General features: G+C 39.1%; 1 protein-coding gene across 1 annotated transcript in view; it reads right to left on the reverse strand.

Moving 5' to 3' along the window:
- usp43a (ubiquitin specific peptidase 43a) overlaps positions 1-25,034 on the reverse strand; it is a 190,538-nt gene that overhangs the window by 101,904 nt on the left and 63,600 nt on the right. The window contains exons 4-6 of the mRNA XM_038269632.1: positions 20,778-20,848; positions 6,070-6,162; positions 197-332 (exon numbers count right to left, since the gene is read on the reverse strand). Coding sequence (XP_038125560.1) covers positions 197-332; positions 6,070-6,162; positions 20,778-20,848 — 300 coding nt within the window. The remainder of the gene's footprint in view (positions 1-196; positions 333-6,069; positions 6,163-20,777; positions 20,849-25,034) is intronic.

A 25,034-nucleotide genomic window follows, 5' to 3' on the forward strand; every position in this document is an offset into this window, starting at 1 on the left:
TCTACTCTGAGCAGCACTGGATTTCATCACTTTATTGCTAATAAACCTGTTTAAACTTTTCCCTGGTCTCTCTGTTTGGTCTTCTGCATTTCTGGGTCAGACCTTTAATATAATCATGACAGCACACATTTTAAAAACTTTCAAATGTTCTGTTTAAAGGAAGGAAGGAAAGTGAGTGATGACGACCACAGCGTACCTGATCAGGAGAGATGTTGCCCTCTGCCGCCACCATGGCTCTCAGGGAAGCTACAGGACCACAGAGAGGTACAGCAAGCCCCACCCGCAGGTACCTCTGACCCTTAGTGCTGAACACCAGCGTGACACACATTGGCCTGAGGGGCAGAACAGAAGCACAGAGACATGACACAGATAGCAGGTATGGCTGAGGGTGCATGGTGAAGGTGTCGGTGGGGAGTAAGATAAATGAGGAGGCAGAGCAAACTGTTCAGAACCTCCATATGTTTGAATTACTGAACCTTTATTTCCAGGCCTGTCTCACTGAGCAGGTCACATATTTGCATTCAGACATGGACAAGGTATTCCGAATAATCTAGAAAAGCATTCCCAGCCACTATGACCCGTCACAATGCCAAACAGAGATTAATGGATCTGTTGGGGATCCAGGGGAGCCGGCGGCAGCAAAAATAAAAGCATGTTTGTTGAAGACACGTTTAGGCTCGGCTCAGCTTCCTCACAAACGAATGCAGCATCTAATCAAACACGACTTTAATCAGGAAAACAACGGTCGGCTTTTCTCTGTGGACAAACCCAATTTCAAAAGCAGGAACCATCAGGGATGAAAACCAGCAGCGGTGTAATCACTCCGTACGATGTAAGGTAGTCCAGAATCATAGAAGAAAAAAGTATGCATGTGGTCTACAAAAACCTTTATTGAAGTAAGAATCATGATGTGTATTTTAAACAGCTATGATTTCCTCCATCAGTCTGTAGATGTGACTTAAAGCTGTAATTACAGCTAAATGTGATTCTGCCGTGTGGACAGAATATACAGGAACTGCATCCTTTAGTGGTCAGATTTTTACTTTAAAGACCATTTATTTTCACAAAACATAATAATGGAATCCATATCATTGAAAATAATTCATCAAATCAAAAACTTGAGGTTGCTTTTTTTCAGGGTGAACTGGTTGAAAGCAGGAAGGATCTCCTGATGTGGTCTGTCCTAGGGCCCTGTGACACCTTGCTGATTTCTCCAGCGTCTGCCTGACGTCCCAGAATCTCCTAAAACGCTGAACTCTCTAAGCATTTTTTTCAATTTTGGGCGCATACATATAGCCTTGTGAGACCATCCTGATCTCGCAAGCTTTCAAGATTTCACCCGCTAATCAGTCTGGAGACTCTCCGTTGAAGAAAATTTGGAGCCGTTCATCAAACGAACGTCCAATCAGCGTTGGCTTTGAGGCGGGTTGAGGTGTGACGCAACGAGAAGCGCGACAGTTCAGTCTAAAGAACATGGCGGCTTCAGCCGATGAAACTAGCGTAAGCGTGGCTATCGAGCAAGTTTTATTGGAATTACAGAGTATTTCTTCACTGAAAGAAGAGCAAAACACTGCTCTGGAGGCTTTTCTCAGAGGAAAAGATGTTTTTGCTCTTCTCCCGACTAGTTTCACCAAGAGTTTGATCTATCAATTGGCTCCTCTTCGTCGTCGCTCTGTTAGTACGTCATATGCTTCGTTGATCTGATTGGTTTATTTGGCCCGTCTATCACCAACATAGGCCAATCAGCTAACCAGTATTTTCGCCCCTTCCCAAAATTACTTCAACGGAAGGTTTCCAGATGGATATGCGGAGCAAACCCATCCGGCGGAGTCAGGTTAAAAAAAGCCAGCCACTCTGAGAAGGAAAATCAATCCTCTGGACTTTGTTTCCAAGTTTGAAGACGTTTCTCTTCCATCCAGGAAGCTTTTTCAATTCAAAATGTCAGAAATAGCGTTGAGTTCCAGGTTTTATCCAGCAGCCCAACAAAGCCTGGTTTTAGTTTAGAAAACATGCAAATAGAAACGGATGGACGGGTACCCCCCTTTTAGAACGGGGGTCGTTTAGCTTTTTTGTTAGCCTGGAATCCTCATACCTGTCTATGTCTCACTATGACCTGGATAACTGAGAATCTTAACCAGCGTCAGTAATTTAACTTTGAAGTACAAATTCCTCATTTCATCATCAATCATTATTCATTTCTATTCTTAATTTTTTCCACCGCGCTCCTGGAGCAGCAAAGATGCTTCAGCTGCGCCTCAGAACTAAATTGCAAATGAAGCAGCATGCGCGTTGTTGCTGCTTCTGCTGCCTGTGGTCTGAACGTAGCATAAGACAAAATCTGTTTACTTTTTAAATTTTTTTTAGATTTTAACACATTTTTTAGGATGTTGTAACAGGAAAAAACATGCAAAAAAATCTAAAGGGATATGAATATTTTTTAAATCATAGAAACATTTAAAATCATCCCAAATCCCTATATGCCTGACTAGACAGGCACAGTAAAATAATTAAAAGCATTATTCCAGAATGAAGCCTCCATACAGAAAACATCAGCACCTCCAAGGATGAGAATAAAGTGGGGAGGAACCAATCAGAACATGAAATAAAAGAGAGTAAAAATGTCAGGAGGATAATAGAAAAGCAGGGAGGAAAGCTGCCAAGTTTATTATGTTATTTCATTTCAGATGAAGAGTGTGAAATCTGTGACGCCTCCGATTCCTTTTTCCCATCATGCATTATTCAGGTGAGCACCGTGTTAGCAGTCACAGGGCTGACAGGGAGGACGGCCTGGAGGGAATCAGAGCCGCCGCTTTGTTTGCATGTCTTAACTTCAGGATGAGGCCCATGGCTGGAAGTAAATAGGGATGTCGTCTTACAAATCTGACTCTTAGATGCTCCGACTGCTGGCATGAAGAAACATTTCCATATCATCCCACACAACAAACACGCCGACTTTCTGCAGCAGCGTCTAAATAAAACACAGCTACAGATAAATCTGGGTGAAAAGGGACTGTTTCTAAACTATGAAATACTATTTACTGGATGGGATGTTTTTCTGCAATGGAGGGCTTTTTTAGCGGGTTCTTTTCTAACTCAAAATAAGCGGTCTGGGAGCGGCCATTTTTGCCCAAATATAGTAGCCCCTCCCTCCTGCCATCTTCCAGCAGTGACGTCACGGTGCGGTAAGCCTAGCGCCATTCTCCCCGCTTTCCAAGCTAAATCAATGGGAACTACTAGACACATCTGCAATCAACAACAATTATTGAAGATTTCCAGAGGACTTCACCATTGAAATTCACCAGAGCTATAGTGAAACTGACAATGCCCACGTGCATGGCAGCTGGATGCTGGAATACAAATACAAAATATACATATTTTCTTTAGTCCAACTTCTTTTTTGTTTCTGCATTTTTTTATTTTTTCATACATGCTTTGATTCTGTTTTATCTTCCTGTATTTTAATCATGTAAAGCACTTTGCATTGTCTTTGTACTGAATTGTGCTATACAAATAAATCTGCCTTGCCTTACTAACCTGACTCCGCCAGATGGATTTGCTCTGCATATCCATCTGGAAACCTTCCGTTGAAGTAATTTTGGGAAGGGGCGAAAATACTGGTTAGCTGATTGGCCTATGTTGGTGATAGACGGGCCAAATAAACCAATCAGATCAACGAAGCATATGACGTACTAACAGAGCCACGACGAAAACACAACCACAAGCCAGGCTACTCTTGCCGAAACCAGTCGGGAGAAGAGCAGAAACATCTTTTCCTCTGAGAAAAGCCTCCAGAGCAGTGTTTTGCTCTTCTTTCAGTGAAGAAATACTCTGTAATTCCCATAAAACTTGCTGGATAGCCACGCTAACGCTAGTTTCATCGGCTGAAGCCGCCATGTTCTTTAGACTGAACTGTCGCGCTTCTCGTTGCGTCACACCTCAACCCGCCTCAAAGCCAACGCTGATTGGACGTTCGTTTGGTGAACGGCTCCAAATTTTCTTTAACGGAGAGTCTCCAGACTGATCTGCGAGTGAAACCTTGAAAGCTCGCGAGATCAGGATGGTCTCACTAGGCTATTGCCTTACACATTCAAATGAAAATTACTCTTAATTAAAAGCACTTATCGTTTATTGAACAGTATGTAATGATTTCATATTTAAAGTACTTTCAGAATATGACCGATCTTTTCCATTAAAATTTGTGTTTCTAGATATCACAATGTCCTGCATAAAGGACAGGTGACCTATTATTGTTCTATTATTCTTGTGGGTCACAGCTCCTGGCAGCAGATGATTAACCGTTACACTTTTTGCTCTTTTGAACTTTGCCATTTCTGTAAATCGCCTTAATAGCTTTTCAGTTTTGTTTTTTAAACTATTTGTAAAAATGAGGGAGGATTGAGATCACATGATCCCGATGCTTTGATTGATAGACTCTGATTTTCCCCTTCTTGCACTCTCTACCATGCTGGCATTATCTGCAGCCCCCAGCCTCGGCACCATGCTGGTAGCCCGGTTCTACGTCCTTTCAGGAAGTCTCTGACTTATCAGACATTCAGCGGGGATATTGCTGCAGTAGGACACTGCAGCCTGCTACTGGGCAGCGTGCTGCTGGTAACCTCCAAACTGGAGCAGACAGAATTCCCTCCTGTGCTGGAATACGATTAAACTAACAGAGAAATGCAGAACTGAGTTAGGAGTGAAGTCAGAGGAAGCCATGCAGAGAGGAAGCAGAGCTGTGGCAGCTTCAGGTTTGCAGATAGGAGGATTCCTGGAGGATTTGCTGCAATCAAATTAAGGAACTGAATGTGAGAAATTAATGCACATTTATTGTTTATGTACATGTTTATGGTTTTTTTCTTTTTTATATCATTGATTTAGCTTGAAAAGCGGGGAGAATGGCGCTAGGCTTACCGCACCGTGACGTCACTGCTGGAAGATGGCAGGAGGGAGGGGCTAATATATTTGGGCAAAGATGGCCGCTCCCAGACTCAGTGATCACGCCAAGAAATTCTTTATTTTTTACTGATTTAACGTTAAATTCATTAAATCACCACAAACATGTTAGATTTAGGTATAAATAATGATCCATGCATCATTCCTTGCTAACAGGAATTAAAATGTTGAACCTCTGTTCCTGTTTTCCACATTATGGAAATCATACGGCCAAACTGTGTGGCCTCGGTCAAGATTGCTGCACAATTTGGAGCAATTTAAAGGGCGAACTCTGATTAAGGCTCATTTATTGAGTAATAAAAATATTTTGACCTTCTTTGAACTGTGGTTTATATTTCCTAAGCAGATTGATTGGAAATGATGGGAGGGAAAAGACAGCGAAGGATTTGAAAACAGGAACGTTGCATCAAGGACTGAAGCTCTGGGCCCTTTCCCTCCACTTTCTAAACATTTAAGTGTTCCCTCCCCCATCAAAACAAGGTTAAAAGGGAGATGTCTCAATAGAAGACATCTTTTGCTATTTAAGCATTTACAAATTGGAAGTCTGCACTAGAGAATATACATTGGAAAATTGAAAAGAAGTAATTTTTTCTCAAAATAAGTGCATTTTTTCTTGAATTGAGGAGGTACAGGCGATACTTTGCTAATGGAACAGGAAAAATTACAATTAAAAAAAGAAAAAAACTATTTCATTGTCATTATTTCAAGTTTATATTGTCTAATTACCATATTTTAAAAGTAAAAATCCTTATTCCATTGCCAAATCATCTTATTTACCAACTCAAATTGAGGGTAAACACACTTAATTGAAGATATTTAGACTTATTTCTAGATCATTTTTGCATTGTAATAGTTCTGCCAATTCTAGACACTATATACACATACATATACATATATATACATACACATATATACACATATATATATATATATATATATATATATATATATATATATATATATATGTGTGTGTTTGTGTTAAAGCTAAAAAAGAATAAAATCAGGATCAGAACACTAATAGAGATATATATAAGTGGATGGGTTTTGTATTTGACAGCCTTCATAAGTCCCACCATGTCTCTAAAGATGCTTCTTGTGTTTCATGTTATACGTCACCTGGTCTGTCGCAGGGGAATAGGCAGAGAGATGCATAAAAATGGATCAAAGGTGTTGCTTTGCTTAAGGCAGTGAGGGCATGTCAAAGAAGACCTGCAAATAGACAGAAAAAAAGAAGAAATTACACATTTTTCACTCTAAATAAAGGTCCTTTAAATACGTTTCTGCCAACTTCTACTGTAAAGATGAAAACAAGCTGCAAATTCTGAGAACCTTCAAGTCAAAACTTCACACACACCTCTGCATTGATTGAAATATAAAGAGCATCACCAAATACAAGCCTGGATAGGAAGGCAAACCTGAAAGGAATAATTCAATAAGGAGAAAAGGGTTAGAATTAAAAGAAAAAAAAAAAATTACATAAAAAAACTAAAGGTCTGGAAAGACGTCAAAGGAAACAGTCGGAAGGAAAGACAGAAGTTGAGAGACAACAGGGTGGAAAGAAATGACAGACTTCTGGCAGCCGGACAGTCGTAGATGAGCTGACAGAGAAAGGAAGTAAAGCTGACAGAGAAAAGGGCCGAGATGGGAGGCATCAAGGTTTAAAAGCCGACAGAAGAGGAGATGATAAGAGCAGAGGACTGACAGGAGGATAGGAACCCATCCTTTGAGCTTCTATCAGGAGGAATCTATATCCTGACACTCTGAGGCAGAGGAAAACCTAAAGGGTTTAAAGGAGGAAACACAAACTAAGAAAACATTCAGGGTCTAAAACAAACACAAAAAGTCAAAGTTCAAAAACAGAAAAATACTGATAGTAATTTATTGGCTATTACTGATTTCTGCTTTTAATGGAGATCTGATCATAAAGATATTTATCTCTTTTAGAAAATGCAATAGGAGAGATAAACTACAGCCTGGTTTATGCTCAGAAAACAAGTCGTCTGCGCGTGTCACAGTGAACGCAGATACCCAGACACCGTGCAGGACGCTAGTTTGTAGCTCTGTGCGACGGTTTGTTGGTTTGCACCTGAAGCCAAAACACGCAGCGCCACGACCAGTCGTCTTTGGGGAACACTCATGGGTGAACTGTGTGTCGTCCGGCGTTGGATCAGGGATTGAAGATGGCGAACGAGCTCGTCAAACCGTCACACGGACGCCCACAATCCTAGCTAGTTCCTCTTGCGTTGTGGCGTGGAATAACAGCTCAGACTACAGCAACAAGCTAACTGTGACACACTGCTGCAGGAGGATAACCAGCCCTTTAGACTCCATTTAGATCTGGGATTTACTAAGATCAGTTTTTAGGATGTAAAACTTTAGTTACTCAAATAAGAAACTTGTTCTTTCAGGGGAAATAGTAGCTCAGATGCTTTTAAATTAATTTATTACTAAAACTTTACAGTGCTCGGTTTAAAATGTATAACGTGTGTCATCTCTACAATGTTTTAACTAGTGTTGCGCCGATGCCATTTTTTGGCCCCGATACCGATACCCGATACCTGGCTGTGCAGTATCGGCCGATACCGATACCATAATAATGTAAAATAATTGCCATCATGGCTTCATGTCAAGCTGCTGCTGAAGCAGGAAAAAGTGAATCCAGTAGAACTTTTTATTGCCTACCAGGAATGTGTGACAATAGTTGAAGAAACTTATGGCTCTAAAAATGGTATCTGTGCCTATTGGCTGGTACTCGCCGATACTGATACCGATACCACCATTTTAAAGGAATAGTACACCCAAAACATGATTAGCCTTCATTTTCTTTCACCCCCAGTAGTGTATAGGATTTAGGAAATCCTATACACTACTGTTTATGCTCTAAAAACATTCTAAATGACTTCTTTTCGAGTAAATTATGGACGCTACCCACTCAGGACACTTGGAATACATTGGACGAGCAGTATGGAGGAATATTAACACGTTTTTTGTGGACTTTTATGGACCTTTCTGCCTCGGGCGCCATAGACCTCCACTATTTGAATGTCAGCAGACAGCAAGAAGCCTCCCAGATCTCCAGATGCATTTGAGATATCAAAAAAGTACTCCAGAGTGTTGTTCAGCATGGGGGTGAGTAGAAAATGAAGGCTAATCATGTTTTGGGTGTACTATTCCTTTAAGGCAGTATCGGTGCAACACTAGTTTTAACCAATTGTTCTTTCAGTTTTCCTTAATAAAGACATCAAGAGTTCGATATCTTACATTTATCCACTTTGAATACATCAGCAATATAAGCAATATAAAAAATTGTAAAAAAAAAAAAATTAATAAGGGGACGTCAAAAATAAGGGGCATTTCTAAAAAAAAAAAAAAAAAAACTAGTCTACTAGAAGTAGTCCGTTTCAAACAGTGATGGACAAAGTATGCAACAGTATTAATACTACACAGTCAAATCTTACTCAATTACAAGTAAAAGTAACTCAAACATCTACAAAAGTTAAAGTACTGAAGTACTCACTTATGAAAATACTAAAGTATTCAAAAGTACGAATTAGATTTTCTGATCTATGTACATTTCTGTGTAATTTTCTGAGTAATTTTAAAGAAACTGTAACTTTCAGAAACCACCTGATGAAATTCTATTCAGTGTATTTCTATAGCTCCAATTCCCATCATGTCATCTCAGGTCACTTTCCAGTTCAACCAGATCATCCAGTCAGATTGACTCAAAGTTTTCTATCTAAGGAAAACCAGCTGATTGCATCGACTCATTGACTCTTCAGCAATCCCTCACACTAAGCATGCTTGTAGCGACAGTGGAGAGGAAAAACTCCCTTTGAACAGGAAGAAACCTCCAGCAGAACCAGGCTCAGTGTGAGCGGCCATCTGCCGAGGCCCACTGGGGTTCAAGGAGACAGAAGCAGAGACACAGATTATATCGATGTATTATATATCCCTGTGGACGCTGTTTAAAAGTTGCTGTTCTCATTTGTAATGTTGTGTAGAACCACCTGCTATAGATTCTACACCACCTGGGAAGAACTTCAGCATAAAAATACAAAAAAAAACTACTTTGATCATTATTTATTATTCAAAAACAAACCAAAAAGAAAACAGGAGGGCCTTGACTCTCCTCATTCTTTCACTATAGAATAGAGGTTTAAGGTTGAATCTGTTACCACATAGAAACAACAGCTCTGCTTTGAGACTCATCCTACTGAACAACTTGGCCACATGGCAACAAATAACACCTTAATACAATCTATAAACTACTAATATCTGCCCTGAGTTCCTCACATCTGTGGAATATCATTAAATCTCCAAAACAGTGGCGTCCAGATTCAGTCCTAAGGGCTGATATCTGCCATGATGGAATGAAATATACACTCACCGGCCACTTTATTAGGTACACCTGTCCAACTGCTCGTTAACACTTAATTTCTAAGCAGCCAATAACATGGCGGCAACTCAGTGCATTTAGGCATGTAGACATGGTCAAGACAATCTCCTGCAGTTCAAACCGAGCATCAGTATGGGGAAGAAAGGTGATTTGAGTGACTTTGAACGTGGCATGATTGTTGGTGCCAGAAGGGCTGGTCTGAGTATTTCAGAAACTGCTGATCTACTGGGATTTTCACGCACAACCATCTCTAGGGTTTACAGAGAATGGTCCGAAAAAGAAAAAACATCCAGTGAGCGGCAGTTCTGTGGGCGGAAATGCCTTGTTGATGCCAGAGGTCAGAGGAGAATGGCCAGACTGGTTGGAGCTGATAAAAGGGCAACAGTGACTCAAATAACCACCCGTTACAACCAAGGTGGGCAGAAGAGCATCTCTGAACGCACAGTACGTGGTACTTTGAGGCAGATGGGCTACAGCAGCAGAAGACCACACCGGGTGCCACTCCTTTCAGCTAAAAACAGGAAACTGAGGCTACAATTTGCACAAGCTCATGGAAATTGGACAATAGAAGATTGGAAAAATGTTGCCTGGTCTGATGAGTCTGGATTTCTGCTGCGACATTCGGATGGTAGGGTCAGAATTTGGCGTCTACAACATGAAAGCATGGATCCATCCTGCCTTGTATCAACGGTTCAGGCTGGTGGTGGTGGTGTCATGGTGTGGGGAATATTTTCTTGGCACTCTTTGGGCCCCTTGGTACCAATTGAGCATCGTTGCAACGCCACAGCCTACCTGAGTATTGTTGCTGACCATGTCCATCCCTTTATGACCACAATGTACCCAACTTCTGATGGCTACTTTCAGCAGGATAATGCGCCATGTCATAAAGCTGGAATAATCTCAGACTGGTTTCTTGAACATGACAATGAGTTCACTGTACTCAAATGGCCTCAACAGTCACCAGATCTCAATCCAATAGAGCATCTTTGGGATGTGGTGGAACGGGAGATTCGCATCATGGATGTGCAGCCAACAAATCTGCTGCAACTGTGTGATGCCATCATGTCAATATGGACCAAACTCCCTGAGGAATGCTTCCAGCACCTTGTTGAATCTATGCCACCAAGAATTGAGGCAGTTCTGAAGGCAAAAGGGGGTCCAACCCGTTACTAGCATGGGGTACCTAATAAAGTGGCCGGTGAGTGTACAGCAACAGAGGATTATAAAGCTAAGCTGAACCAAAAGGAACAAAGGACCAAACAGCTTCCTGGAAACAGAGTAGAGGAGAAAGTTATTATTACCCACCAAAAAGATACTCAAAAAATACTTAAGCTCCTGTCACACCTTGATGATCTAGACCAGCTAATGTCTGACGTACGACAAACCTGGCAAAAACGCTGGCATACCTTGGATTAGCTATGGGTCAGATATAAGGGTATACCATCCGTGGGCCGTCAGTTCATGTCAGTTATCTGATCGATGACATACGTTCAGTCTAAGTTACTCATCGGTTGTGGCGTCTTGTTTATCCATACCTCTTACTAAGTTCTACGTAACTTATCCAGAGCTTCTCTCCAACGCATATCAGCGTATCTGACGTGTTCCAGACGAGCGCTGAACGTGTTTCTAACTTCCAGCTACTGTATAATGGCGTATTGGCAGCGTTTTGGTATAAAGGGGTTCACAGGAGGAAACCGTCAGTTCTCCTCCAGACTTCATCCCCATCATAGGGTGAGCCAGAAGGTGAGTGATGGATCCTCCCTGCGTTCACGCCCACCACCAACACACTTCCTAGAAGACATGACGCTCAATCTGCTGACACCAAAAAACTTCTTTATTTTTCTTTTTGTCTACTCTTTTTTTTTTTTTTTTTTACAGCAGCTAGGGTCATACCGCAATAAAAGCCGTTTGAAGTTGCCCCTTTTCTTACATCTGTGACTCCACTGCATTGCTTTTGTATAAGGAAACTAGCCTCGTGAGACCATCCTGATCTTGCGAGCTTTCAAGGTTTCACTCGCAGATCAGTCTGGAGACTCTCCATTGAAGAAAATTTGGAGCCGTTCACCAAACGAACGTCCAATCAGCGTTGGCTTTGAGGCGGGTTGAGGTGTGATGCAACGAGAAGCGCGACAGTTCAGTCTAAAGAACATGACGGCTTCAGCCGATGAAACTAGCGTTAGCGTGGCTATCGAGCAAGTTTTATGGGAATTACAGAGTATTTCTTCACTGAAAGAAGAGCAAAACACTGCTCTGGAGGCTTTTCTCAGAGGAAAAGATGTTTTTTTTTCTTCTCCCGACTGGTTTCAGCAAGAGTTTGATCTATCAATTGGCTCCTCTTCGTCGTCGCTCTGTTAGTACGTCATATGCTTCGTTGATCTGATTGGTTTATTTGGCCCGTCTATCACCAACATAGGCCAATCAGCTAACCAGTATTTTCGCCCCTTCCCAAAATTACTTCAACGGAAGGTTTCCAGATGGATATGCGGAGCAAATCCATCTGGCGGAGTCAGGTAATAAGGAAACATCATTGGCTTTAAAAGTGATTGGTCACCTTGGCCTTTCACATACCAAGGTTTGTGTGTTTTTTATGCCTACTGTAAGAACTAGATCAGAGGTCACGGATTAGCGGACCGCGGTCCGGATCCGGATCCACCTGCTGGCTAATTCAGACCCAACCTGATTTTAAACATTTATAAATTACGGCATGTTGTCTGACGGCAGTGTCTAACTTCACTTGCGCCTCTTCTCCTGTTAATACGGTAAAGCCCTGGGGAGCGTCCGGCTCCAGGCTGCACGTGATCCAAATGAGCCAATGAGCTGTCAGTCTGGGTTGCTGCTGCTGCTACTTTTAGACACAGCAGGCAAACCTGTGGCAAGCCGGGCGATGGGAAAGAAGGAGAAGACCATGAGAAAAAGAGAGCAGAGAAAGTGTGGACTGCTGGAAGAACTGCGGTGAACTGGTGAAAGAAAAGTGAAATGGCGTGCTCAAAGATGACCCTGCACATTTAGAGGATGTTTGGCTCAACCTGCTGCTGTGAAGCAGGATTCTCCACCATGAACAGAATCAACAATAAATCTGGATCCAGGCTCAAAATGAGCTCCTTGATATGTGCTTGAGAATGGCTTAGTCTCCGGTTAAACCCAGGTTTAAAGCCTTGCAGGGCAGCCTAAAGCCCACTGCCAACATTAAGACAGAAAAAAGAAAGAAAATAACAAACCATCAGTTCAGGGGTTTGAGAAAATATGGGAATCAGGAAATTATCTACAAACCAAACTGATAGATTGTTGTTCGTTGTTCTCTACTTAAAAAAAACACTTATATTTTTTAAAATATTTTTATATCTTTTTATTGAAAAATTAAATGTATAACTTTGATCCATAAACACCTCATTTTATTTCAGTGTTAAATTATGTTTAAAGTAACAGATTATAATTAAAAATGTCTCTGGACCTTTAATGGTTGATGATTTTTTTTTATTCTGACCCGCTGATTTTTAATTGGTTCCCCCTAAAGTAGATAATGGATTTCTTCATACCTGATGTCCGCTCTTATGATGATAACCCAGTTTATGTTCACTTCACTTACGGGTTCCCGCGGGTCATTAAAAATCATTAATAGTCATTGAATTATTATATTTTAAATTAAGGCCTTAATTTGCATTAAAATGCATCAAATGTGATTATCATTGCATTTAAAATGCTGTATTTAAAAAAAAAAACTTTTATAAAAACAATTTCATCAGATATAATATATCGCAACATATTTGTGCAGAACTAGATTTTGCCGGTACATGTATGTCTGTGTGTGTCATATATATGTTTATATACATATATCTCGATATATCTCTATATTTATGGATACATATAGATATATATCTATGGCATTAAAATTATTTCTAAGAGCATTAAAAATCATTAAATTACAGTTACTCATTCCTGCATAAACATCATATCTGTTTAAACTGCTGTGAAAGAAGAACATTTTTCCTTTCTTCACTTATTCTTCTAATTTGAAAAGCTGCCTTTTCTTTTCTTCCCTTTTTTAGATCGGCTAAAAAGGTGCTTTTATACCAAAAGTCTGCTGCTCTATTTCACATTGCGATGACCTTTTTTATTTACAATCAAGTTTAAAAAAGGAAAAGCAGGAAAAACAGAACGCCATGCAGTAACTGGCCAGCACCAGCCTCAGAATCAGCTTCAAGGGGAGTTGGTTTGTCGGCAGGACGGAAAACGCTTGTAAAGCTGAGCTTAAGGGAAGCTCTGCGGGCGGCAAGGCATCAAGAATCCAAATAAAAGGTCAGTGTCTGGAAATATTTTGGTTGCAACTAGGCTTAATAGTTCCCTCAAAGAGGTCACTAAGAGTACATCTCAGTCTCGCTGTATCTTTAGAAAAACATAAAAGCCCCTTAAGACATGATCTCAGAAGATGAAAGCTTGCTGTGCTATATGAGAGCTGAAGGCGCAGGATCAGCAGAAAGCAACACGGATCAGTTACTGCATAAACAATGTTACAGTAAATACCAAAACCATGCAAGAGAGAGAAAAGAAATCACATCAGCGGTGCTTTTCTTGGAGATATAAAACAATTTATGATAAGTTAACTTGAGGAAACGCAATAAATCAACAGCATTGTTCCATACATTAAATAATCAGAAACTCTGGAGGCCTTTTAAAAGGTAGATTCCTACAAAACCTTTATTAGAAAAATGTAAGAACCAACAACTTTTGATAAAGCTTATAGTTAGAGTGGCTCAGGTTATCCTGAGCTATCTCTATAGTTCTGCTGCTATAGGCTTAGACTGCCGGAGGACATAGGGACCCCTTTTTCATCATTCTGCTTCATTCTATCTCTATTCTCCCACTTTGCAGAATAGTTCAATCTCTAACGTTCTGCTCTCTCTGCTTTTTAGTATCATAGTAGCTTCATCTGATCTGTTCCTGTTTGGAACAGATCAGCCTTTTTTGGTCCACTCTATAAAACCTGGAACTCAAAGGTATTTCTGAAATTTTCAATTGAAAAAGCTTCCTGGATGGGAAGAGAAACGTCTTCAAACTTGAAAACAAAGTCTAGGTTATAGTAGATCTCTTTTCTTTTTTTTTTTTTTTTACAATTTTAATGAAAAAATAACATATTTATTATCTGAGCCAAATTAAGAGGGTTTGCAATAACTTAAAGTGTATTGAAAAAAAAAAAAAAAGATAAAGTGTATTACGTAACATCACGTTGCTATGATAACCCTAAATGTAATCTGATTATATAATTTGACAAAATTTAGGAAAATAAACTTAAATCCAAGGTTTAAAACATTTTATTTTTCTGAAAAGTCATTTTTGTTGTTTTGTTGTTTTTGTTTTTTTGCAGAATCATGATCAGAACCGCCCCCGTCGTCCTGCTGCTGCTGGCAGCTCAGATCGCAGGTAAACCTTCGATTAAAAGACGAGCTTCTACTTTTCAGAGTTTTTCCAATATTTCCTACACTGGCAGCATGTTGGTTGTTGGACCTTCAGTTAGTCAATTATTCGTCCATAAGGCAGAAACAGAAATCCTTCTTTTTTTTTTTTTTTTTTTAACTTAGTTAAAGTGGAAAAAAAAGGAAAAACCTCAAAAAGCCAAAAGAAGATAATTCTTCTATCAGCCTGCTGAGACGTTCATGTCCTCTTTGCTCCTCAGCTGTAAACCTATGGAGCGAAATTTGTTCCAAAATTACAGAAAGCAAAGTTTTTCTGCTCTATGTTCACTGCAGCGTCCACAACAACTGCAAAACTCCCTGCACAATTACAACGAAGCAACCCACATGCATGAAACAAGAGTAGCAACACCTGTTAAAAAAAAAAAAAAGCAAAGAACACATAGAAAAAATAAATATAAAAATAATATAAAGAATATGTGTTTCCTGCCTGTGCCTGCGGAAAACGGATCAAAATGAGCTAAACATGGTTTGTGTCCCTGTCGAATAAATACATAGAAAAAATTTTTAAATAAATAAATAAAATACATAGTATATAAATAAAGAAATAAATAATTGAATAAATAAATAAATAAATGAATAAAAAAAAAGTTCAGGACTTCTTAATCCAATAAACAATTTAAAGAGGTTTTTTTTAACAAAATAAAAAAAAAAGTACATGGTTTGATATTTAGTTTTATTTTCAAAATTTTATTTTGCCAATTTCTCGATTTTATTCTTTAGATTTTATATTTTCCCATTTTTTAGATCGTATTTTTTTATGAAATTTCATTCTTTTCAAACATATTTTGTGAATCGAAACTTTAAAACAAATATATATAGTAGTAGTAGTATAGTAGATCTCTAAAGATGAAATGCTTAATGAGCAGAGATGGCAAAAGTACTCACTTTCCGTACTTGAGTAAAAGTACAGATACTTGTGTTAAAAAATACTCTGGTAAAAGTGGAAGTACTGATTAAACTTCTTTACTCAAGTAAAAGTAACAAAGTACAGGCTTGTAAATTTACTTAAAGTATCAAAGTAAAAGTAGAAACCACTTTTTTCATGCCGTTGCCTACATTTTAAATGGATGTCTGCCAATAGGACTAGATCTCCGTTGTGTTCATTTTCAATCATCTCGTCGTCCATGCTACTATGCTAACGCCACCGCCACCAAGCTGCAATGATTTGCCGCCAATGAATACCGCCGAATCTGTCGATTCATCTTGTAGTGGTGCGTCAAATGCAACGTAGATTCCCATCCAATTAGATTGAATTTGGTATTGATGACGTGAAAAATAATAACGGTAACTCCATTGAAATGATTCAAAACTAAAGTAACGAGCCAATTTTTTAAAATGTAAGGAGTAGAAGTAAAAAGTCGCCATAAAAATAAGTAGTAAAGTAAAGTAAAAATATCAGAAAAATCTACTTGAGTACAGTAACGAAGTATAACGAAGTATTTGTACTTCGTTACTTCCCATCTCTGATAATGAGCATCCATGCAAACGTACTGCAGCATTATTTAAATAAACAGAACTGTAGGAACAAATATTCTTCCCATATCTGGCTTACTAGAAAGATACGGAGCTCGAGTCTTTTCTCTGCATCTCATCTGCCATTAAGAATAAAATCACCAAACAGAAGGAGATGAGAGGAAGGTTTTGACAAAGAGCGTCTGTAGCTCAATTCACAAGATGGCCCCCAGCTCTAATCATAAACATTTATTCATATCAGACATCTCCACCAAACTCCTTTGAGAAAAATCACTGTCAGATATTTAGACTGGAGAGGAAAGAAGCAGGAAGAGCCTGAGAATGAGCAGGTGTTATAGGAAGAGAGTGAGAGGAAGGCGGGCGAGCGAGCAGGGGATACAGGGGGAAAAAAAATCAATAAAAACAGTAAAACAGGAACATCTTTGGAAGGGAGCAATGGCTCCACTAGCCACAGTCTCTGGGCAATAGCAGATTTTTAAAAAGCTGCTTTGGACACAGAAATACAAATAGAAATGAATTTGCATGTTGGCACTTGGGTAGGATGGATGAAACCTGGAGCGGAAAACAAATTCTCAAACATCCAAAATATCTATTAGTCATTAAGTGAGTGGGAGCCACCAGGAAGTAACTTCCTCTGCACCTGGAAACCAGTCAGCTGAGGCTTCGCTGGAAGCTGAGAAAAATAACAAAGCATGTGGAGGGAGAGGGTTGGATTCGTTCCACTGAGACTCTGTGAAAATATCACTGCAAAGATTTACCTTCTTTACAGCAGAAAGATACCCCCCCCCAACCCACCCCCCCAACCTTTAGCATGTTCTCCAAATTCTGCACCAATCAAACCATTAAAAGAACCTCAGTTACAAGAAATATGCTTTAAAATTTTATCTCCCAGTCTGAATAATTATGAGTAGAATCATTTTTATCAAAAACTACACAGAACTTCAAATGAACCAATTGAAATTTCCCAGTTAAATTCTTCTAATTCAAGAATAATTAGAATAAAGGCTTTCACATAAGAACAAAGTTTCTATTTGAAATCACTAACAGTGCTGCATGCCCCTTCTTAAAAAATCTTAAAGATCACTAACCTGACTCCACCAGATGGATTTTCTCCGCATATCCATCTGGAAACCTTCCGTTGAAGTAATTTTGGGAAGGGGCGAAAATACTGGTTAGCTGATTGGCCTATGTTGGTGATAGACGGGCCATATAAACCAATCAGATCAACGAAGCATATGACGTACTAACAGAGCGACGACGAAGAGGAGCCAATTGATAGATCAAACTCTTGCTTAAACCAGTCGGGAGAAGAGCAAAACATCTTTTCCTCTGAGAAAAGCCTCCAGAGCAGTGTTTTGCTCTTCTTTCAGTGAAGAAATACTCTGTAATTCCCATAAAACTTGCTCGATAGCCACGCTAACGCTAGTTTCATCGGCTGAAGCCGCCATGTTCTTTAGACTGAACTGTCGCGCTTCTCGTTGCGTCACACCTCAACCCGCCTCAAAGCCAACGCTGATTGGACGTTCGTTTGGTGAACGGCTCCAAATTTTCTTCAACGGAGAGTCTCCAGACTGATCTGCGAGTGAAACCTTGAAAGCTCGCCAGATCAGGATGGTCTCACGATGCTAAAAGATCTTAATTACCACCCCGCCATATCATCCGCTGTGACATTTTATTACTGAATGTGTAAAATTTCTGCTATTTATTGACAGTAATGGCAACAATATTCAACATTTGGCGGCCTGTGGGCTTAGGAGTAGCCTGAGCAAATTAAATTAAATAAAAGAAGTGACCTAACATGACTATGAAGCTGATCCAAGGGGGAAATTAGTCCCTAACTCTGCAGGGGCAGCGATAGCCATGCCAGTCAATTCTATTCAGTTTATTTCTATAGCTCCAATTCACATCATGTCATCTCAGGTCACTTTCCAGTTCACCAGATCATCCAGTCAAATTGATACAAAGTTTTCTGTCTAAGGAAAACCAGCTGATTGCATCGACTCATTGACTCTTCAGCAATCCCTCACACTAAGCATGCTTGTAGCGACAGTGGAGAGGAAAAACCCCCTTTTAAAAAGCCAAAAAATGGAACTGTAAATGCTGCCATCAACACCTTTGTTTCTAGATGTTGGAGCTTGGCCTGTTTTCCAGTGTAGTCCTGTTTCTCTGACTGTGACTAACTGGATGTGCTCTCTTCAATCCTTGACATGTCCGGATGTTTCCAATGTTAGCTCACATGATCAACTGAATGGTCAGTTTTGGCGTTATTGATACGCTAAGTAACATGGAGTTTTGTTTTTCCAGAACCAGATCTAATAAAGCATGAAGCAGCGCTTTACAACAATTTTACATTAAAATAGGAAAACACAATTGCATTGTCTTATTTCAAGTTTATCTAAATATCTTATTTTAAGAGTAAAAATACTCATTCCAATCTCATTTACCTACTCAAATTAACGGTAAATACCCTTAATTTAAAACTGTTTTACTTATTTACAGATTGTTTTCCAGTGTAGTCCTGTTTCTCTGACTGTGACTAACTGGATGTGCTCTCTTCATCCTCTGACATGGGAGCTGGCTCGGAGCTCGTCTGCCTGGCTGTGTGTTTCCTGGACGGGGCCGCCTGTGGAGCTGGTTGACAGTTGCCTTTTGTATCTATGCTTCTTTTTCTATGTCTGCTTCTGCCTCCTTGAACCCCAGTGGGCCTCAGCAGATGGCCGCTCACACTGAGCCTGGTTCTGCTGGAGGTTTCTTCCTGTTCAAAGGGAGTTTTTCCTCTCCACTGTCGCTACAAGCATGCTTAGTGTGAGGGATTGCTGAAGAGTCAATGAGTCGATGCAATCAGCTGGTTTTCCTTAGATAGAAAACTTTGAATCAATCTGACTGGATGATCTGGTTGAATTGTTTCTATAAAGTGCCTTTAGATGAGCTGTGTAATGATTTTTTTCTATATAAATAAACTGAATTTAATTGAATTAAAGGAAAATTCCGGTTTTTAACACTTTTAGCCCATTTTCTGTAGTGACCAGGATGAAATCGAATGATCGACACCAAAATGTTGACAATTGGTCCTGTCTCTGCTTTTTGGCTCATGCAGAATCCCCCCCTGGCTGCTTCAGAATGGCTTCCATAGTGCATGTCCGATAATGTCCTTAAAACAACCTTAAACGTTCTTTTTTTAAAATATGCTACTCACCGGGTCGTCAGCGCTGTTCAATGACGTTCCAAAAAAAGTTTCGTAAAGAAAAAACGTTCCTGTAGTGTTTTATTTAGCATTTTGTAAATCCCATTGAGTTCTGTTGGAATAGTCAATATCTCTCCGCCACCGGAAACGGAAATGGGGCCTGTTTACACAGTTGTAGTCTTTTCGCTTCACTCTGTGTACTCCGACGTCGAGGTGCTAACGTCTCTGTTAAACACTTTAAAAAATTCTGAAAATGGAATACGAAAGGTGGATTCTTGAGGAGGACATATTGGACTTTGAGTTTGACGGTAGAGGATACCGTCGCCAACTAGTGGTCTGGAGTGTGCAACGCTTCAGATTCGAACGGGAAGCGGAAGTTTATAAGCGGTTGTGATGTATCGGAAAAAATAGTTCTGGGATTTACAAAATGCTAAATAAAACAAGACAGGAACGGTTTTTCTTCACGAAAATTTTTTTGGAACGTCATTGAACAGCGCTGACGACCCGGTGAGTAGCATATTTTAAAAAAAGTCATTCGATAAAAAATCATTCGATTTCATCCTGGACACTACAGAAAATGGGCTAAAAGTGTTAAAAACCGGAATTTTCCTTTAATGTTGCTAGTGAGGCAACGAGATGCAGAGTCGGAGATAAATCCCAACAGATACTCAACAGGTCTGTCTGACCTACTTTCATCCACAACAGCTGAACAGATATTCTCTCTAATGGCCTCTATTATTGCCCTGCACTTACAAAAACAAAAAATAAAAATGAACCCCAGCAGCTTATCTACTGTACGCAGTAAGAACCCTGAATAATTCATAGCATCCAGGTTTTAAAAGTAATTCCCTCCTCATTTTCACTTCCAATGCATTTGCCAGAAACACCAACAGGCTGCAGTGAAATTCTTAAAATATAACAAGTAGAAAAAAAAAAAGAAACAAGCATGTTAAAAATTTTCTCAAGTGTCTGAACATGTTTATTCAGGATAAACACATAAAAGGTTTTGTATTGATAATAATGCTACAGATATTATTTAGAATTTCCTAACTTTTCAACACCATAACAAAAATGCACTTCAGCCGTTTTTTTCAGCCAGAAATCCAGCCATGCATCACTATCACCGTCCCAAATGCAAACAAAATCCCAAACATGCTACCTTCACCAGAAACCCGTCCGCTAAGTGAAACCAGAAGGAAATAAGCATCATTGTTTCACCCATGGGAGCGATACCAACAACATCAAAGCTGATGCAGACATACTCTGCATTCCTTTGGCTTCTATCAGCTCCTCTCACCTGTACTGAGCCTGAAAGTGTTCCTGGACGAAGCTGTGGCGACCCCGAGGACTGTCGGACGAACTGCTCGCCTGCGGACAGAAAGGCAGAGGACAGAAATGTTAAGGAGAGTCGCTGTAGGAGAGGAAATACTGACATCTGCCTTTGCCTACAGTTGTCTGAGGGAAGCTCAGATTTTACAGCCCAAAGTCTCCCAGCGATGCGAAACACACAGCGCTTTAAGAGAGCAGAGGCTCAGTTCATGAGCCGACAAAGAAAAAACGTTTCTTTTAAGAATTAGGGAAAACAGCAGCACATCAATTCCTCATGATACAAGACTTTATAGCGGAGCTAAGCTTAATTAATATTGGAGCATTTGCTGAATGTCAATCAGAAGGTTTTTCTATTCTAATTATACACTGCAAAAACAATCTCGAAATAAGTCAATATTTCTTAAATTAAGTGTATTTACCTTTTATTTGAGCAGATATATAAGATGGTTTACCTGTGGAAATAGTGTTTTTATTCTTAGAATAGGACAATTAGATAATATGCACTTGAAATAAGACAATGCTGTTGTTTTTTCTTATTCCATTGGGAAATTGTCTCACTTATCTCCTCAATTCAAGGAAAAATGCATTTATTTTAAGTAAAAAATGACTTATTTAGATAAAAAATTTTGCAGTGTACATTATTATCTTGGCAAATTAATCAAAAACTGTGTGTTGTTTGCAGGGGCGGATTTAGGAAATGTGGGGCCCTAGGTTAACACAGGCAGGGGGCCCTCTGAATTGACAACACATCAAACAGCCCCATTCTCCAGATAGAGAAATGTTAATAGAATAGACATCCATTATCTGTTCTAGGTTGTGTCCCTCTCTTCTTGTCCCTTTTCTTCTTGTTTTCCTCTCTATGTTTTGTACTCAGCTGACTTTTCATGCTGTCTCTAAAGGAATGAAAGATTTTTTCCAAGCACTAAGCTCACTTAGCTGATTGCTCCTTCCTGTGTTTCCAAAAAGGCCAAAGTAAATAACCCAGTCCTTCTTTTCACTGTAGACAAGCCATGATCTGCTTATCTGTTCTCCATTTTTCATTTGGATGAAATAATAGCTGCATGAATCATGACAGCAGACAAGATAGAGGAGAGCAGGAGGCGGGGTTACCAATCTACTCGCTCTGGAGAGCAGAGTTCGCTGCTTTTAGATGTTGTCTCCAAAGTCTCCAGTAGCAGAAAAAAGTCTCTAGATTTGGCGCTAGGAGCTTTTTAGAAATCAAAGTGCTAGACTCTGGCTCTGATGGTGAATTTTTTGTTTTATTTCTGGAAGAAATGAATACGTATTGCTTTTTTAAACGTTTTCAGAATATGCCATATTTATGCAAATTCAAAAATATTTAAAAGGAAATCTTGCCTGAAAAATACAAAAGAGTAAAAAAGTATTGCCTACTCAGAAGTTATTTTGTCAGTGCATGCGCAGGACGGAGCGTACTTCCGGGGCGGACGGAGTAATGACGCTTGATCTTCTTGTTCTTGTGAATTGGAACAGAACTAATGCTGAGGCTGATGATGTTTCATGAATACACGAGAATGCACAAGTACTTTACTTTTGTTTGAAAAGAATCCAATCTCTGCTGCAGCATTAACTCTGGGCAATAATCTTCTCGGCATCGGAGTGAACCTTTCCAGGGATTACTAACTTGAATACAGACTTAAGGCACAGGTACAGAAAAGCCTGTTTAGCTGATTTTAAAAATGTCCCTTAGTTTTGAATGAATGAATGGATGAATATTTATTTATTTCAGACAATAATAATAGTAACAAATTAATAAATAGAATAAATTAATCAAATTAACAAAGAAAATAAATAAATTAAAGGAACGAATAATAATAAATAAAAGAATTCCAACAGAGGCGTGCACAGACATTTTGGGGGGCAGGTGCTCAGGAGGAGGGGGGAAGGCACTTTTTAGCGCACGTGGAACACTTAATTATAAAAAAGCGACCGTTCCTGCTATCTGAAGACGCTTACTGAACTGCTATGATGCTGCGCATCTGGCGTGCCCTGCGGGCGACCGCGCGAGGTCACGTGACAAAGGAAGAGAGAGAGGCTGGTCGTGTGCGCAAGGAGGTGGCTCATTTCGGGGCATTGTTTCAGTCATTTTTAATGGCTCAGGTTTTCAAAAGATCATTTCAAAACCAACCTCAGTAAAATCTTAATAATATTAATAAAAAAAAAAAAAAAAAAAAAAACGAGTTTCAAAAGGGCATTTTCGTTGATAAAGGGCAAACTTCCTAGTGCTTTAGCACCACCTAGTGTCTATGGATGCACGCCCCTGAATTCCAATTTCAGAAATGATCAAATAATAACAATAATTAAATCAATTTCAGAAATACTAACAGATGTGTATCACAAAAAAAGTGATTGGTAAACATTAACTTAAATTTCTTGTTCCGATTCGATTTAAATAATTTGAACATAAATAAAAAATGCACTAAACCAGAGGTCTTCAACAGGGGGTCCGCGACCCCTAGGGGGTCCGAGGAGGTCCTGCATGGGGGTCGCAAAAATCTTGGTTGATTCCTTTTTTTTATATTCCCTCCTGCAATTTTTTCCACTAATTGAAATGTCTTTAAATCCACATTAACATGAATCCATCAGACTGTAGTAAACAGATAAATGGAGGCAGAAGATGTCTTTCAGTCATCAATGCTCACATTCAGCGACACACAGGAGCTCTTTCTAGCTGGGCACCGTTTCATTCACAACACCTGTCCCATCAACCAGGAATCAGAAATACTTTAATAATCCCAGGGAGGGATTACTTTAGTTACATTACTCCATCTGTAATAGAGTGACTATAGGAGCAGGTTGATAGAACACTATTTCAGACAATATATATAATTAGGGGGTCCCTGCTCCATCCCCATCAGTTTGGGGGTATTTGGCCTCGAAAACGTTGAAGACTCCTGCACTAAACAATGTTTACCATTAACAAGCATTATATTTACCCTAATGTCTGTCATTATTTCTTACTGTAAATTGTCTGAGAAAAAAGTATTGTAAAAGAATTGTTTTCGAGCTGACCTTGTCCCCGCTTTGATTAAATCAATCACCTGATGCAGCGAAGGTTAAAAAACAATATATTCAGTGAATTCAACTGCAACAAAAGATCATTTTGACAATTTATGGCAAAGCTTTTTCAGGTCAGCTACAACAGCGCCTGAACAAATACTAAAGGTCCTTTTTAGTACCTTCAGATCTTAACAGAGGGATGACAGGCAGGCAGCAAATCAGAAATGATTGAAATGTTTTCCATCCTTTAAGTGCACATGAACCCAGTTTGCTATTGAACCATTAAGTGTACTTTTTCTCTCTTTTTTGTCAGAATTTTGGAGAAAACAAAAGCAGACATTTTGGTCTCATTTAATTTTTCCAGTTTTGAGTTTTTTTTTCATTCCAGTTAGTTTAGTTGGACGGTTTGATCTAGACAGACAGACACATGCTAAGTAGTAGAGCTGAAGAAAACATTCAGCTCAAAAAGTCATAAACGAGGTGAGAAAAAGTTTCTGCTTTATTTTTATAAGAGATAAAAACAAAAAAAATAAATGTTTTACAAACCAAAAACTATCATGGAAATGGTATGGAAAGGCCACAATTTCAATAAACCGTCAATTTGTAAATGTGACAGTTTAAAATAATATTAGTTGCATGCATCAAATTAATAAAACTAAGTTTACCCTGAAAAAGAAATAAATATTTTATTACATTTTTGTGTTTTTATTAAATATGCATTCATTCATTTTATGGCAAAATGTCAAAGAGTATTTCCAAAAAAAAGTTTTAAAAAATCCACTGGACTTTTTTTCCAAGTTTGATATTTTGCTTCCCATCCAGGAAGCAAAATATTAATTCAAAATGTCAGGATGGCAAAGAGTGAGTTATTTTATGTCTGCCTTTCAAATCGGTTCTTACTACAACATGTCAGTCAGTGTTTAAAGTCATAAATGGATCTGCAGCTAACTAATAATATGTTGAGTACAAACTGTAGACTTTTGCATATTTTAACAAATAATTGTTTGAAATATTTATTAGATTCTATAATTTAATTACATAGTTTATTCCTCAATAATGACTTTAGTTTAAATACGTATTTCCAATGTAATCAAACTTCTAACATAGAATGAATTAATATTAAGACGATATGGGGTTCCATTTCCAAATAAACTGTCTGCAAATTATTCCCGATAGAATTACTTAAAATACTTCCTGCTGCTGCAAC

This window comes from Cyprinodon tularosa, unplaced genomic scaffold (genome assembly GCF_016077235.1).
Source record: "Cyprinodon tularosa strain WSP-4 unplaced genomic scaffold, ASM1607723v1 ctg732, whole genome shotgun sequence".
Taxonomy (NCBI): Eukaryota; Metazoa; Chordata; class Actinopteri; order Cyprinodontiformes; family Cyprinodontidae; genus Cyprinodon; species Cyprinodon tularosa.